Here is a 16,035-nt window from a genome sequence, read left to right as displayed (position 1 = left end):
GTGCGAGATTTCTCTTTTATGCAGCCAACTCCATTTCACATACATGACAAAAAAGATTATATTGTAAAGAAAAAAATTATATTTCTATGAGCAATTTATATTTCACTGCTTTACATTATGTGTCTGACATAAACAAGCTCATATTTTGATTCGTAGAACGATTTTACCCCTACAACCTGCCTCACTGCCCATTACTCTTGTCCTAAAACGTCTATCGTTCATCACATCTGCTTACTCACAGAGCAAGTTTCCTTACAGACCAATATTTCAAGTGTGATCCACCCCCAGTCCCAACGCAGTGCGCGTAGCTTGTTCAGTTAAATGCAAACAGCGTGAGGGTAAAAGCTCACTTAGGCGTGCAATCGTGCCCGAGAGGTGATTGATTTGGCAGTATGTGCCCCCTTCAGGATGACAGATCTGACTGCCCACAAATCTCAAACGGTTCACACCGTCTGCAGCTGCCTGTCCACAGTGTTGGCATCTCATATCAAGCCTACTCTGGTGCTATCATCCTCCATGGTGATAACATGGTGTTTTTCACTTGCAGACCTCAGATGACAGAGTCCAAGAGGTTGTTCCTTAATCATCAGACTGCGTATAACATATGGATAACATGATGTATAGAAGTATGACAGAAACCATAATCAGCATGAAGGTAACAGCAAAATGCAGCAAATCAAGAGACGCAGAGATGTTACTCTTAATGGGGGCCTCATTAAATCAGCAGAGACCACCAAATGACACAGCATGACATGCTGTTAGATAAAGGAACAATTTTTAAATGGGGTTTAATAAAGAGATATTTTAAGAGAAATTGCACTATGTGACTGGCTGGGGAAAATAAAAAAACGAGACTGAGGACAAATTAGAGACAAGGTGGAATCCAGTCTGGTGGCATTTCAAATGTGGTTTAAAAATTTGAATAATGCCAGACACACAAAGAGTGCTTTCTCATGTTCATTTCTAAATGCTCTCAGTGAGGAGGAATGTGTTTGAACATTTGCTAAGTTTAATAAACAAAAAAAAAAAACGACAAAAAAAAAAACCTCCCGGCCTTACACTGGGTCTGTCTTCTTAAGTTTCATTGCACTTTAATTTTTATTTGTTTGTCATTTCTGCAGTAAAATCAGAGCTCTATCTCCTTGAAACAAGTTTCAACTTTTGTTGTGTATGTTTTTCTCCTACTGTTTTTGGATTTCTGTTTCTCATGTTACATCACTTTGGTGTGAATGCCAGACTGTTTCTCATATCCAATAGTGCTTACAGTAGATCGTTCTGCTCCCACAGCTTGGTGCTAACCGAGTGGGGCTGTGACAGCATATGTGTGGGCTGTAAAACTGGAATGATAGTGGAACTGGGCATCTGTGTGTTCAATGATGCCATTATAGAAGACTATACCTCCCCCAGTTCGTATCTAAAGATGACACAACATATCATCACAGCCAGACTCACACATGTCACTCCTGTCTGCAGAGAGAATCGGCGTCACGTGAGATGAAATCATTATTGAAACATTTTATGCCGACATGTCACTAAACTAAGCCTTCACATGCCAGTACTGTCACTGCCCACAATGTACCCAGTCTCTTTGATTAGAGAAATAAAAAACCTGGATGCTTTGTAACGCACCGCTGTTCTTTGTATTACACTGCAATACTTCAGGGATTTTATATTTTATATTTTACCATGGCCCATAAGAATTGTAACTTCAACTCACTAAAAAGTAACTACCTGCGTGCCTTTTCATAATGTTATAAACACACAGTTGAATAGGTTTCTGGAGTTAGGTCAGTGCATGAGAGCCCAGGTGCATCCATGATATGGGGATGCGCCAATTTGGCTCCAATTTCTGCTGTGACTATTGAACCAAGTGGATCTAACCTGACATCTCTCTTTCTCGCTCTCTCTCTCTCTGTGTGTGTGTGTGTGTGTGTGTGTGTGTGTGTGTGAGAGTGTGTGTGTGTGTGTGTGTGAGAGAGTGTGTGTGTGTGTGTGTGTGTGAGAGAGAGACAGAAAAAGAGTATGAAAAAGAGAAACAGAGGGAAATTCTGCCAGGGTTGTTAACTGGCTGCCTTGTATCATCAGAATAAATGGTCATTATAAGCCACACAGATGGAAAGTAAACATCTCTTCCCATGGCGTGATGGCAAACACAACAGCAGTCAGTCCCTCTATCTCTACACCCTTTTCATTCATGTATGTAATTATCAACCAACTGTGAGTGTCTCTCTCTCTGAAAATCTTTATCCACCTGTGCTTAATTAAATGTTACAATTTACTGGCCTTGGCATTTATCTAAATTACCCCGTCCATCAGCTAAATCAATACCTCCTATACTACTAACCAGCATCTCTGATGCATACGTTTGGGTCATGACCTGCATGGCCAGACTCTCTGACAGTTGTGGTGACACAGCTGCAGGGCAGAGGGAAATATCTGACTCTGGGGACTGAATGATATAGAATGCTTGTGCATATGTGTGTGTGTGTGTATGTGCGTGTGTGTGTGTGTGTGTGTGTGTGTGTGTTTTAGTACGCTAAGACAGTATATGATCAGCAAGGCCTGAATTTCCATTTCCAAAGCTGTAGATGTTTTTGAATATTTATACACAGATATATATATTATAGATCTAAAAAAAGCATTTGACACAATAAATCATGAAATATTATTTAACAAATTGGAACGTTATGGGATCAGGGGAATAGCATTACAGTGGGTAAGAAGCTATTTAGAGAATAGGAAACAATTTGTGAAAATGGGAGAACATCAGTCAAGAAGTCTGGACATTGTGTGTGGTGTACCACAAGGGTCAGTGTTGGGACCTAAATTATTTATCATGTATGTAAATGATATATGTAAAATATCTAAAATACTCAAATGTATCCTATTTGCTGACGATACAAACATTATTGGTTCAAGTGAGAATTTACAGCAACTTTTGGACAAAATCACTTCCGAATTTAAACAGATTAAATTCTGGTTTGACAGTAATAAATTATCATTAAACTTGAACAAGACTAAATATATGATATTCAGTAATACTAAGGTTAACTATAAAACTGGGATACAAATTGGGGGTGTTAACATTGAAAAAGTAAATGAAATTACATTTCTTGGGGTGATAATAGACCACATAATTTGCTGGAAATCTCACATTAAATACATCTGTAGTAAATTATCTAGGAGCATCTCTGTTATTTCCAAAGCAAGGCACTTCCTAGATTATAAATCTCTCCACATTCTATTCTGTTCGCTAGTCTTACCCTATTTAAATTATTGTACAGAGGTGTGGGGCAGTACTTATAAAAGCTCCTTGCAGCCACTTTTCATACTGCAAAAAAGAGGTATCAGAATAATTCATAATGTAAACTTCCTGACTCACACCAACCCATTATTTGCCAAATCCCGGATCATGAAATTCTACGACATTGTGGAATTTAAAACAGCTCAAATTTTATACAAAGCAAGGAACAATTTATTACCCATTAGCTTACTGAACATGTTCTATGAAAGACAGGGAGAACATAATTTAAGGGAACCTTTAAATTTCAGGATTTGCAGATTTAGAACCACAAGGAAAAGATTCTGTATCTCAATTAATGGAGTAAGACTTTGGAACAGTCTGGATGTGAAATTAAAACAATGTCCAAACATTGCTCAATTCAAGAGCATATACAAGCACACCGTTTTTACTGCTTATAGGGAAGAGAGGACCTAACTGACACTGGGTAGATTCCTACTCGCCTGATCTAGGGGTTCTATGTATATATTGGTATAAATATATATGTATATATGTGTGTGTTTGTGTTTATATATATATAGTTATGGGTGTATATATGTATATGTATGTGTATATGCATGAGTATGTGTATACATAGGCTGTATTATCATTTGTAAGTATGATTTCCTTATTTGCCAGTTAACATAATGGGCATTGGGTATGCATTTTATTTATTGATATATGTATATTTTTTTTTGAAAACAATAACGTTAAGCTTGGGGGGTAGGAGTAAATAAGTTTTTACTTCTTCCTACTCCCTTTCGAGCTTGTCGGCAAGAAAGCTACTTTTCCTTTTTTCTTTTGTTGAGGATTATCATTTACCTTTCCTGCATTATGTTTTCTGTTTGTTACTATTGGTTGTATATATTCTTGCACGTTTGTTCGAATAAATTTCATTCATTCATTCATTCATTCACATAACATTGAAAATAGCATGTAAGAACAAAAGGAGATTACTCTCCTCCTCTATTAACTCTCATAATAGCAGTGCTTTAAGTGCACCAAAATCATAGAACAGTAAAGCAAATATGACTGTGCTTTGCAAGTATATTAGTCATATTTACTAAACATAAATATAGCATAAAACATAACCTACTTAATGACGTTTCCCCAGTTTGGCTTGTGAAAGGTTTGAGGTACAGTGGGGCCAGGGAATGTCATTGCAAAGAGAATATATTAAATATTACAGGAGACTTCCTCTCCATACTTTATTCAGGAGGGGTTGATGGTCTGCTCTTTGAGGAGTGCTGCGCAGCTGCTGGAGCATCTGTCAATTTCCTTAAGATGATTAACCTACTTGCCACAGATAAACACATGATGTTGTTTTCAAATCAGGCACATCTCATCTTCCGCGCATGTCACACTTAGGTGGGAGAAGATGCAATCAACTTTGATTGCCAGTCAGATTTTAATAACCAACATTTAAAAACTGGAACTAGACAATGGATGGCTGTCGTTCTGGGTGAATGAGTTTATAAGGCCACAAACATAAGAAAAAACTGTGCAATGGTTTACCATGGCTGTAGCCTGGTGGGACTATAAAAAGTGATAGTGCAGCATGTTCACTGCCTGTATGCCTGTGGAATAAATGTTCAGCGGGGAATTTGGGCTAATGCACCATGACAAGATGACAACTCTGCAAGCACCTGCTTTTTTGCAACTGCACCTGCCACTCTCACTGGTGCTTGCTTCCATTCAGCTTTAATGCTAGATGTTGTTTAATTGTAAATTGGATCAATTAACATATTGCTTTTCTGGATAAATATGTTAAGAAAAAATTGAGTATTTCAATGAGGAATAAGAAAAATACTTATGTTATCTACATGATCTAGTTTAAGCAATATTTCCATAGTTTTTCTTAAACCAATTAGTCTTTCCATTTTCCAATAACAATAGCAATACAGTGTATTGTTAGAGAAATGCAGCTTAGGTGAAAGATATCTTTAGCAAAATACACACTTGAAAAAGGAAACTTGGCAGATGAGAAAGTGTCCTTGTGTCAGTCAAAAACAGAAGCCGCGCTGCTGAGGACACGTGCTACACTTTGCACACGTCATTCACGTCACAAACGCAGCCCTAACAAGCACTGATCTTACTCTCTGTGTGTTTCTGTGTTTTATTTTTCTATTTATTCATTTATTTATCTCGCTATCTCTTTGCTCTCATGAGGTGACATTGAAAGAGATTTGAGACTTGCCATCCAAGCAATGTATGCATCTGTGTGTCTAAACAGATAGAGAGCGAGCCAGAGAGAGAGAGAGAAGGAGAGGGAGAGATACTGTGAATGTAACAGCAGTTATCAAAGTAATTTATGAGACAGTGTGGGACAGGCTACCATTTTGTATTTTAGATTATGAACACATTTTTCTCATACATCCCCTCAAGGAGTCATTGGAAAGAAGTTACACCCACCAAAGCAGGAGCATTAGCATACTTATATAAGGATACTGAAATGGGTAATAGAGCACCTTACATAGGACAGTGCGAACCCTGCAGTATACTCCTGCTGAATTGGTTTAAAAAATTAGCTACATATATTATAGAAGAATTGTGTATGTTACGTTGATATAAGTATATCCTCTGGCATGGGTTACATTCCTACTTAACCCAATTCAGTCAAACAATCAATTTATGTACTAAGGAAACAGCAAAGTATACTAATCAGATTTCTGGCTTGAATTTGGGTGATGACAGTATATTTATTTATTTCCTGTTCAATTGGCTGGGCTGTGAGAGTCAGTACTCCTCTGATTTAAGCAGCAACAGACTGACGGGAGCCGTCCTTGGTGCTGATTGGTGCTTTCTAATGCATATGAAAGCAATGGAGCTGTCCAAGGTGCTGAAAGCGTGACAAAACGGGACTTGTGACTGCCGCTGATTTTAGGATTCCAACTAGATCTGTAGGGCATATCAAGGCGCACACGCACGCACGCACGCACGCACGCACGCACGCACGCACACACACACACACACACACACACACACACACACACACTTTTCCAACTGACTTTTTGTGATAGGAAAAGTCCTAGGGAAACATGATACAAACTTTCAGTCTTGACACTCATTCTGGGCATTGATACTGGTATTTAAAATCTTAAATGGTGCAATGGTGTAAAAAAAAGTTTTTACACGCACAACAGCAGGTAATTGTTTTGTCACATTTTTAAGTGTCGTTTTATCATGTTAACAAAAAAAATGTTTTATACTAACAGTCATCACGTGGTATACGTCAACCGTGTGCTGGCAGTAAAAAATGAAAACCACCATTTCTTCCTGTAGCAGCAAGCTAAGGCTTTTTCCCCCTGTTCTATGGAGCTCTGCTTCCGCTTGGTGAAACCACGCATGTGTTGATCCGTGCTGCAGCAACGTGCATCAGTTCCTCTCTGACCCCAGTGTTAATCTGCATTCAGACCGAGGCTCCACTGGTTTTCTCAGCTGCTCGATATTAGAGTAGCTTATTACGGGGGGTTTCGCCGTCTGTGGCAGTTTTTTAGGGCCCTGCTAGGCAGTCGATTCAGCAACAGACACGCAGCCTTAAAAAGAAAAAAAAACGAGCGATACAAAATCAAGCTTTCGACTCGCATCGATTTTGTTTTGGCTGATTTCACTCCACCGCACGTCCGCCTCGGGTCTAGATTTGCAGACCCGCTACCGCTAACGTGCGTAATGTATCGCAGAGAGGAAACACAGTAAATAGACGGACACGTCCATCTGCAAAAAAAAAAAGAGGAAACGAAGATGGTGATGATGGCTTCACCCAATTTAGCCTCCAAATGCTCGACAGCAATGGCGAAGCCTTCCTTCCCTATGAAGCTGTTCCTCTGGGTGTTTATTGTGGTTAATCTACCTACAAGGTAAGATATTAATGCGTAATATTTACTCTCAAAATCATGATTCTGTGTCGGCTGTGTTGGGTAGCGTGTGCCTTATTCTAACAACATCATTTTTGCTGTGCCTCCCATCTAATGCTAACCCAGCCCTGCTGCTGGTGGGATCCTGATGTAGTTTTAGTAGAAAAACAAAGCATGTTATGCATCTATATAGCACACTTATAATTGTAGTTTGACGTGGAGGTTTGATATTATCTTTTTAAATGGATACAGCGACACATGCATCGCGTTACCGGGAGATTTATTTATTTATTTATTTATTTTTTTTAAAACAGAAAACAAATTCTACATAATGCTATAGATATTTGTGTGCGGCCATCAGATGCTTTAACAAGGAAAGGGACATATTTAAGAAGAGATGATGTGTCCAGTATTCCTCACAATCTGCCCGGCGTTAGAAATAGCACAGTGGCAGGCTAAGTTGAGTGAAGCTAAGGCTACACATAGTCTCTGCTAAGCTGTCTTCAAGGATCAAGTCTATTCTCAGAGCCAAAGTCTCATTATTGGACGCATGTGTCGGATGTGACCGAAGTGGAATAGATATATGCAAACGGTCGTTGGTAATAGACAACTTGGGTGTGAATGAGGGTACGTTTCATCCCACGTATTTGAAATAATAAAAAAAAAGCATCTCAAAATGGCAGACAATCACACAGAGAATACAAGTGTAAAGGCACAATAAGGACAGGGAGAACACATATGGACTGATCCTTGTCTTGCACACTCACACAACAGACACAGGACATCCATTTCAGCTGTAACTGAGGCGCAGGTTTGGGGTTTGTGAAGAGAAGCTGCTTGGTTGTGCCCTGTCAAGACGTTATTCCTGTGTACTGAGATAAGAATAGTCAAGAGGAAGCGGATGGTTGGGCTCTTCGCATCTTTCGTCTTGTGCTGCTGGAGGGTGAAAAATGGAGGCAGATAAATCAGCCGACGTTCAATCACCGTCGTGGTGATCGCAACCTCAGGGCTCCCTGCCCAGCCGATACATTGCCAGGCCTGTGCGTTTGTAATTGTATGCTCAAGTAGCATTCACAATATGCTTGAGTAAACACTACACCTTGTCCCATGGAATTGCATTGAGATCTATGGGTAGGCTATGGACGTTGCAAGTTGTGCATGAGTGACTGAAGCATTATGAACAGAGGGAGATCAATGCAAGTGACATTTGGGTGCTTCTTGAATAATCATGCAAAGGCCAAATGTGAGCTCTTGATGTAAACACCTGTGCAAAGGTCACATTTATGGCCGAGAACTTAGTGGTCCCCAAGTGACTGCAAGGTTTTTCCTCTTTTCACACACTTCATATGCAGTTCCTGCGTCCTTTATACTAATTAAATGACAGCGATTGCTGGGTAAGTTGCATTGGAAGTGATATGTGATTCATGTGCGAAACCTCTTACATAAGACATCTCACAAGGCCTCAGGCATGCTTTCAGTAATCTATGCTACTTTGTGACTCATTGACAGTTACTATGTGTAGTGATGTCTGACTGCGTCACCATACATTAACTCCAGTGCACAGGCAATTTCACATCAAAGGTATCCGCGGCATCCACGACAACCTCAAGAGGAAGTGGAGGAAAATTTGTTGCAAATGTTTTGGTTGTATTTTTCCATTGGTCGGGATAATGGGACGGCCATGACAGGGGGAGGAAGTGATATCAGAGTGAGGAGGCTCTGGTTCTATGTTTTTATAGTTTGCTAGGTGATGTCCGCTGTTTGGCAAACTCGCCTCAAGCATTTCAGATGGCAGATGACGTAACCACAATTTGTGACACACTACAAAGTATTATTTTATTTTCCATGTTTATTTATCTAGCCTGAAGTGCGCTCATGTTTTAATTCTCATTTATAAGGTATTATTCTCAAAAAACAAACAAAAAAAAAAAACTTCCACTGATCCACAAGCATCTTGATACACAACAATAATCACAACTGATCAAAGATTTGTAGTATCATTTTGAGCTTCTGTCAGTGAGGATGATGTGGAACAAATTTCATGACAATTTCATGAATTCAAGCCTGAGTTTCACCTGCCTCTTGTTGCATTCTAGTTATCCCCAGTCTGCAAAACATCTCATCAAACGACCAGTGTTTATAAGCCAAAAACTCCAAAACCACAGTGCACTTGATTCAGACAAGCCCTCATATACCATCTGCCTCTTGTCATCGCTTGAAGAGGTTTGGGACATATAATTTTGATAAACTGTCACTCTGTCATGTATTCCATAATGACTATCATATACATTTATGTCTCAGATTTCCCAAAATGGAGTTGATAGCAAGCAGATGTCAATCTTCTTCCTATGTGGGTTTGACAGGACAGTAGAAGATGACAGTCAAAGCTCATAGCTGCCTCTTGCTTACAATTTAGAGTCTGTCATATTCATCACCCAGGAGGTATTAAGGTCAGAGGGATTTCAGATTTCTGGGATAGAGTTGGGAGGCTTTGAATTAACAGCAGCGGTGATTATTCCCATTTATTCACAATAAACTTGAAGTAGGGTCATGGCTGTTGGCGCATGACATGCCTTGTTATTTCCAAGCTGAAAACATGGCCTATCTAAAGTCTTTTCACTATGGCCATCTCTCATGTCTCAGCCCTGATTTCTCTGTTTTTAGAGATAAGAGATTCTGTGGATAAATATAGAGCTTACCCTTTCCAAAACGGTTTGTGACTTTCTTTAACAAGTCCACTGATGTTATGTTTCCCTCAGTGGAAATATACATGGCTTGTTTTTACATGGATATAATTTATTGCTCACTACAAACATTTACTGTTGCATTAGAGGTTGATCATCATAGTTCACTGCAGTATCCCTTCTACGACAACATGCCTTTTAAGTAATGTTACATGGCTTGTTAATAAGTTATCGATATCTTGTGTTGCTGTTAAGGGTTTCTTTAGATCATCTGTCAGTCAAACATTTAAGTTGTATATGTCAGAAACTTCACATTGAAATTGTCCAAGAAATTACTGATTGGGCCTTTACGATATTGACACCAATAGTAATGGGCCTAATCTCCTGTACTGTAGTAAACCACTGACAGAAACAAGTCGATTTAGCTAATCTCTGTGATCTGGATTAGACTGAAGTGAGTGAAGCCTGTAAATGAACGGGGTCTCTCTGCCAGAGAGCGGGCATACGAGGTCCAGGCGTGACGCGGTTGCAGTCACGGTCCTGTATGTGGGCACTACAACCGCATACGCTCCTGTCTCGTTAAGCAGGGGAACAAATTTACACCCACTTCAAATGATTACGGTTTGTTAATTTGTAAAAAAGTGGCCGTTGTGTTATTTTCTTTTATTAAAGGCAGAGCGGGTGAAAGGGGCTTTGTAGCAGTAACTTGATGTGCAAGAGTGGTTTGTTGGGTAGTTGCCATAGGGGCAGGACCAATTACGTGTTGGGTAATAATAAGCATGAGGGTTCATTAGATTAGGTTCCTTCATTAGCTACAGTATAAAACATGCAAAGATAATAGCTCAAGGGAACTTGAAGTGGATGCTAATGGTAAGCACATAGCTGCTTCCATAGCTGATATTGCCCTTATTTCCCCCCATAGACCTTCTTATGAATACGTAAAGCTGCAGGGGATGGGGGCAGCTCTGTGCTGTGTTACATGAAAGCTGAGATGTGATTTCAGCCGAGATCTGCTGAATAGTTGGGAAATGTTTTGACTGTTGCATATAGAGCAGATGAAAGTGCTTTCTTGATGATGTGACGGGCAGAATGCATGAAACTATCAGACTGTCCTCAATAAGGGCAGCTGTGAACACAACATTTAATTCCATTACTCTCCATCGCTACATACGCGAACATGGGCATACATATGCATGAAAAAACAAAACTCGAATGCGCACACAAACAGCAAAGATGCACACATACTGGCGCAGACCTCTCTGTGGACCTTCAGGTATTGAATTAGCAGGCAAAACCTCAGATCTGCTCGTCTTTGGAGCTTTTCCATATGCACTGTGATACTCAGCAAGATGAATATAGATGGTTAAAACTACAGCCACCTAAAAAAAAACATCAGAGATTTTCAGGGTCTCACATCCTTCGCTGCCCTCTTTATTATCCAGCTGTATGTCTGTGTCAAATACAGGTATTCCCTGGATATTTTTTTAATAACATCCAGTAAGGCATATCTAAAAGGGTCCACCAGAGTGAAATAATTACGATTTAATGTTTTAGGCTCTAGTGTTATGATGGAGATGGATGGCACTTAATGGCACTTAATGAAGTCTAAGAAAGAGTGCTGGTCAAAACATTATTCCTCGCACCCAGCCTAAGAACATGAGAAAGCTATCAGGGCTTCTGTCCTTGTGCTTCACCATGGAAACAGTGTTTTTTTTTTTCTTTTTTTTCTTTTTCCCCTCACCATTTCCATTTCCACCATTCTTTATTATTTCATTCAGAAGTCTCTTTTTCCTCTCATTGAAAGCTCACAATTGTTTCAAGGTTGCCCTTTTGTGCTGTTGGCCATCTCCCAGATCCAGAGCTGGATGGATTGAGGGTTTGACACAATCTGCTTTTCCATCACTTTTACTCTTCTGTCTCTGCCGTGTTTGTGATACATTCTGTGCCCAAACAAATCTGTGTTGTTCGTCAAGCAGCCGCAAACGCAGGTTTTCTGTAAACTGAGCCATAACTTGCATGTAATTAGTAAAGTAGGCCTCTCATTAATGCATATGCATGTAAGGAAGATCGCACAAATCACTGGAGATATGAAATATATGGGTGATTGAAGATTCCATTGGATATTACCAAGGTTCTTACAATTTTCAGCCTTTATTTATTTATTTATTCATGTATTTATTCAGCATGGAAAATTATCTCTCTCCAAAGACCATGTGCACATTTACACTGGTCTATTAAGAGAAGGTTGTTGCAGAAAAAAGTGAATTTTAATTATCTTGTATTTTATGGAAATCTTTAAAAATCTGCTTAAAACAAGTAAAAAAATACATTAGAAAAACCACAAGAGCATTAAATGACCAAATATATCCATTATTTAACTAAAGACAGCAGCTGAACTTAGGAGTTGAAAGTTGAACTTGACATTCACTGAGCCACCCTGGCTACACTGATAGAGCACCATACAACAACAACAAGGCGATTTAGGCTTTAAGACAAGATATCAAATAATATAAACAAACAAGATTTTAAAAGAGTGCAACAATGTAGAAGATTAAAAAAAAAAGTTGAAATAGCATAATGAATATCCCAGTGCAGTTACAGTGCAGTACAAGATTTGTGTGAATAATCCCCAAATTTGATTTTAATGAAAAGCTATGGCAAACAGAAACATTTAAAGCTTTGATTTTAAAAGAACTAAGGTCTGGAGCAGGCCTCGTGTTTTCTGGGAGTCTGTTTCAAGTATCTGAGCTACAGTATGTGGTGCAGAGTTCTTGTTGTTTCATGTTTAGACAAGATAGATTTGGAGTAAAAATGTGTTTTTTTTCTTACAAGAAATCTGTTGTTTCAAAACAGAGGAACACTTCGCACATCTACCCAGTGAGGCAGGTGCGTAGGAGCAGGATGAATGGATCCGAAGTAGCAACTAAAAAATCCCTAGACAATGAGCCTGATGAAGGTCTAGTAAACAAAAAAATAAATAGTTTATTGCAAATTAGATTGTGTCCAGGTTAAGAAATATTTAGTTATTATTGTATATTGTTTTTTCCTAAATATGCATGGTTCTACTGCTGTAATTTCACAAACCTTTTCTTTAAGTCAATACTATGATTTAAATTTAATCAGTAATTAACATCCGATTTTTTTCAGTTAGAGTTTAATTGAGGTCTCAAAAAAGTATTTGGGAATGTTGTGACTTCTTTACATAAAAGTTATATTATTTTTTAGAGGTGCTAATCTAAAAAAAACAACAACAAAAAAACCCACCACTGAACTTTTTCAACTCTCCTTTCATGTAGAAAACATGTCTGGAAGGCAGTCCCAGACACTGATTGCGTAATAAACTGCTGCCTTAGTAAATCACACACTAATTACACACAGATTGTGGAAGCACAAATTGAATGAAAAGATGCAGCCCAAATTCCATCTGTGCTTTTATGTACGTAAATCAGGCACTTCCACCAACAGACACATCACGTACATGCTCTCTGGTCTATTCCTCTCGTTCTGGCGCACACAGAGAGCCCTGCCCAGTGGCAGTGCAAATCTTACTGCAGATAACATCATGTAGTGCTAAGTAGTGCTAACAAGGCAGCCTGTTGTTGTCAGCATATTAACTGTCCCTAATACATTATCATGGGAGATCATATGCTTCTCTCTGCTATCCAGGTCTCAAATGTGCAAAAAAAAAAGTCTATTGTAACAAAGAATAAATCTTCACTCCAGACATATAATTTACCAAGATCATACTTGTCTGTGGGAGAGCAGGAAAAACATTTACTACTCCACCGTGCTGGTATTTGTGGTCGGGGGCTCTTGAGACATAATTATCCTTTCAGTTTGAGACGTCTGAGATGAGGAAGTAAACTCAGGAAAATTGCCCTGTCTTCTCCAGCTCTCACAAAAGCTTGGGGGCTCTAAAAACCCTGTTTTTTGATATGACAAACAATTCTGCCATCAAGTTCTTAAACTTTGCCATCTTGGAATTTATTCATTATTTTTGTAGAGTTAAAAACTGAAAGCCTAAATATCTCATGAGTTGAGTTGGGGATGTGGGGGAGAGGGTGGGAAGAATTTAAAATTGAATTTTGTTTTTTACTCTTAGTTCATTTATACTTTCACATTAATTCAACCGAGTGCTTCGATTTTCTGGTCTTAATTTATTTAGTCCTTCATCAAAAGTATGTCTCATTGGTCGAGCAGTATATACTGTGTAGTCACTGAGAAAGTATGGGGTTGTAATAGGTGTGAGGACAAAGCTGTGACACGACACAAAATTGGACAGAAGAGAAAAATCAGCCTTAGAGCAAATAAAATGGAGGCAAATAAAAGGCAGAATATCTCACTTTTAAACAAAGTGACCATTTGTGAACTTGTTTCACTCTTAGCAGAATAAATTCTTGTCCAGGTCAGACTTTAATGTTAAGTAGAGTTTATTTGACATTTATGCTAATATAAAGATGTCTCAACTATGGTGAGCTTGCATGGCCAATGTTAAAGTTAAAATCTTATCAGTTTACCTTAAACATTAGTGACACTTCTCGATGGGCGGGACTGGCATACACTGCTCCCAGGATGACAAAATTAATGGTTAAACTGATGTGTCATATAGATTATAGTGGCTCTCAGCTGGCGTGCTGGCAGCTGGCGATACACTGATGTAATTTCCAAAGAACATGATCAAAGGAAAGTGTAAAACTCCAGATTTGAATTATCTCCTTTAAATGATCTAACGGCACATCTCCTCAGAGATAACATCATTTTCCTCTGCCAAAAGCTCTGTATATGTCTATTTTATATCCTCTTAGATGAGCGTACGTGTCATTTTCCTGTGGTTTTGTCATTTTTGCATCTCGTGCCAGTATCTAATGGCACCAGCAAGAGTGAGAACCATGGGATTATGACAAAAAAAAAAAAAAAATCCAGACGTCATAGCACACAGTTTGCCTTTACTTTGTCTTATCTGATATGGTCTGAATGCACGATGGGACTGGTCTTGCTGTCCTGCTGGGTTCTTCACTAAAACACTGTGCCCTAAATTGTCCTAGATTTGGACGAAGTTCAAAATACCTGATTAGAATATCAATCTGCATCAAACTAAAGAGGTGTGTTTGACGAGATATTCTTTTTGCAAATTACAATACATGTTCAAGATGGCATTGCTGCAAGAATTCAGACATCTCCCAGTTGGGAAATAAAAATCTATACTGTAGACTGGTACATAAAGGAGACAACAGAATTTTCACTCAATTCAAACAAGATTCACAGAGCAGGTGTGAAGAAATCGAGAAAATGCATGTTCGCCATCAGAAGTGCTGCACTGAATGTGTGAGAAACAACAGTCACAAAATGGAAAGGGAAGATTAATCTCAGTGTGTCTGGTGATGATGTGGTGATGAAAAGCCCTGAAAATTTTTTTTTCTCATGACCTTGAGTCGAGATCTTCAAAAGACTTGTCACTGGCTGTGTCTCTCATCTCTTAACATTTCTTTGTAAAGAACACAATAGGAAAGAAACTGCTTGCACTCCTTTTAAAAGAAATTATTGATTGCATCCATTTCTCTCTCTCTCTCCTCCTCACAGCTCCTTCCAGACTGATGACGATGATGAGGTGTCTAACAAGACGTGGGTGCTGACTCCCAAAGTGTACGAGAGTGACGTCACACACATCCTAAATAGCCTACTAGATGGATATGACAACAAACTCAGACCTGACATCGGAGGTGGGCGCTGATTTTTCACAGATGATCCGTTTAGTCACAGAATCACAAAGAAACACAACCCACGATTATGGGCAACATTTGCCCAAAATGTGTGCATAAATGGCACTTAGGAATACTGGAACAGCCGCTTCTCCATAGCTGCCATTAGTCCCTCCATCATAGGATGCTGATTGGTCTAAAGCACTGCGGTTTGGCCACAAGCGAATGGCTTGAAGCATTACTTGATTGGCTGGATGTTGGTTCGATTTGAGACAGAATCTACTGCCTATCCTGGATGTTGACACAGAATTTTTGACTCAAATTTTGGGATCTGAATTTGGCCTGTTGAATTTGAACAACTTGAATATCTATGCATTGAATTTTTCATTCTGAACAAAATTCACTGGCTTTACAATTTCAAAATCTGGGGGGACAGATCTACTTCCATAGAAGTCTGGAAAGCCCCATGAGAACTCCAGCTGCCTTGCAAGGTTAGACTAGATCATTACCTGTAGGTA

The 16,035-nt window shown here is 39.1% G+C and overlaps 1 protein-coding gene and 1 long non-coding RNA gene across 6 annotated transcripts in view; one reads left to right on the top strand and one right to left on the bottom strand.

Moving 5' to 3' along the window:
* Window positions 1-16,035, bottom strand: part of LOC130182648 (uncharacterized) — a 305,937-nt gene that overhangs the window by 39,470 nt on the left and 250,432 nt on the right. The window lies entirely within an intron of this gene.
* Window positions 6,555-16,035, top strand: part of gabrg2 (gamma-aminobutyric acid type A receptor subunit gamma2) — a 49,501-nt gene continuing 40,020 nt past the window's right edge. For 3 of the 4 annotated variants that reach the window (XM_056397713.1, XM_056397711.1, XM_056397709.1), the window contains exons 1-2: window positions 6,556-7,137; window positions 15,399-15,538. In XM_056397713.1, the coding sequence (XP_056253688.1) occupies window positions 7,022-7,137; window positions 15,399-15,538 (256 nt within the window). In that variant the 5' untranslated portion in view covers window positions 6,556-7,021. Of the gene's footprint in view, window positions 7,138-15,398; window positions 15,539-16,035 lie in introns of all 4 variants that reach the window. The other variant, XM_056397712.1, reaches the window with a different exon arrangement.

This window comes from Seriola aureovittata, chromosome 15 (assembly GCF_021018895.1).
Source record: "Seriola aureovittata isolate HTS-2021-v1 ecotype China chromosome 15, ASM2101889v1, whole genome shotgun sequence".
Lineage (NCBI taxonomy): Eukaryota > Metazoa > Chordata > Actinopteri > Carangiformes > Carangidae > Seriola > Seriola aureovittata.
The sequence above is the reverse complement of the archived record's forward strand: the minus strand, read 5'-3'. Positions and strand labels throughout refer to the sequence as shown.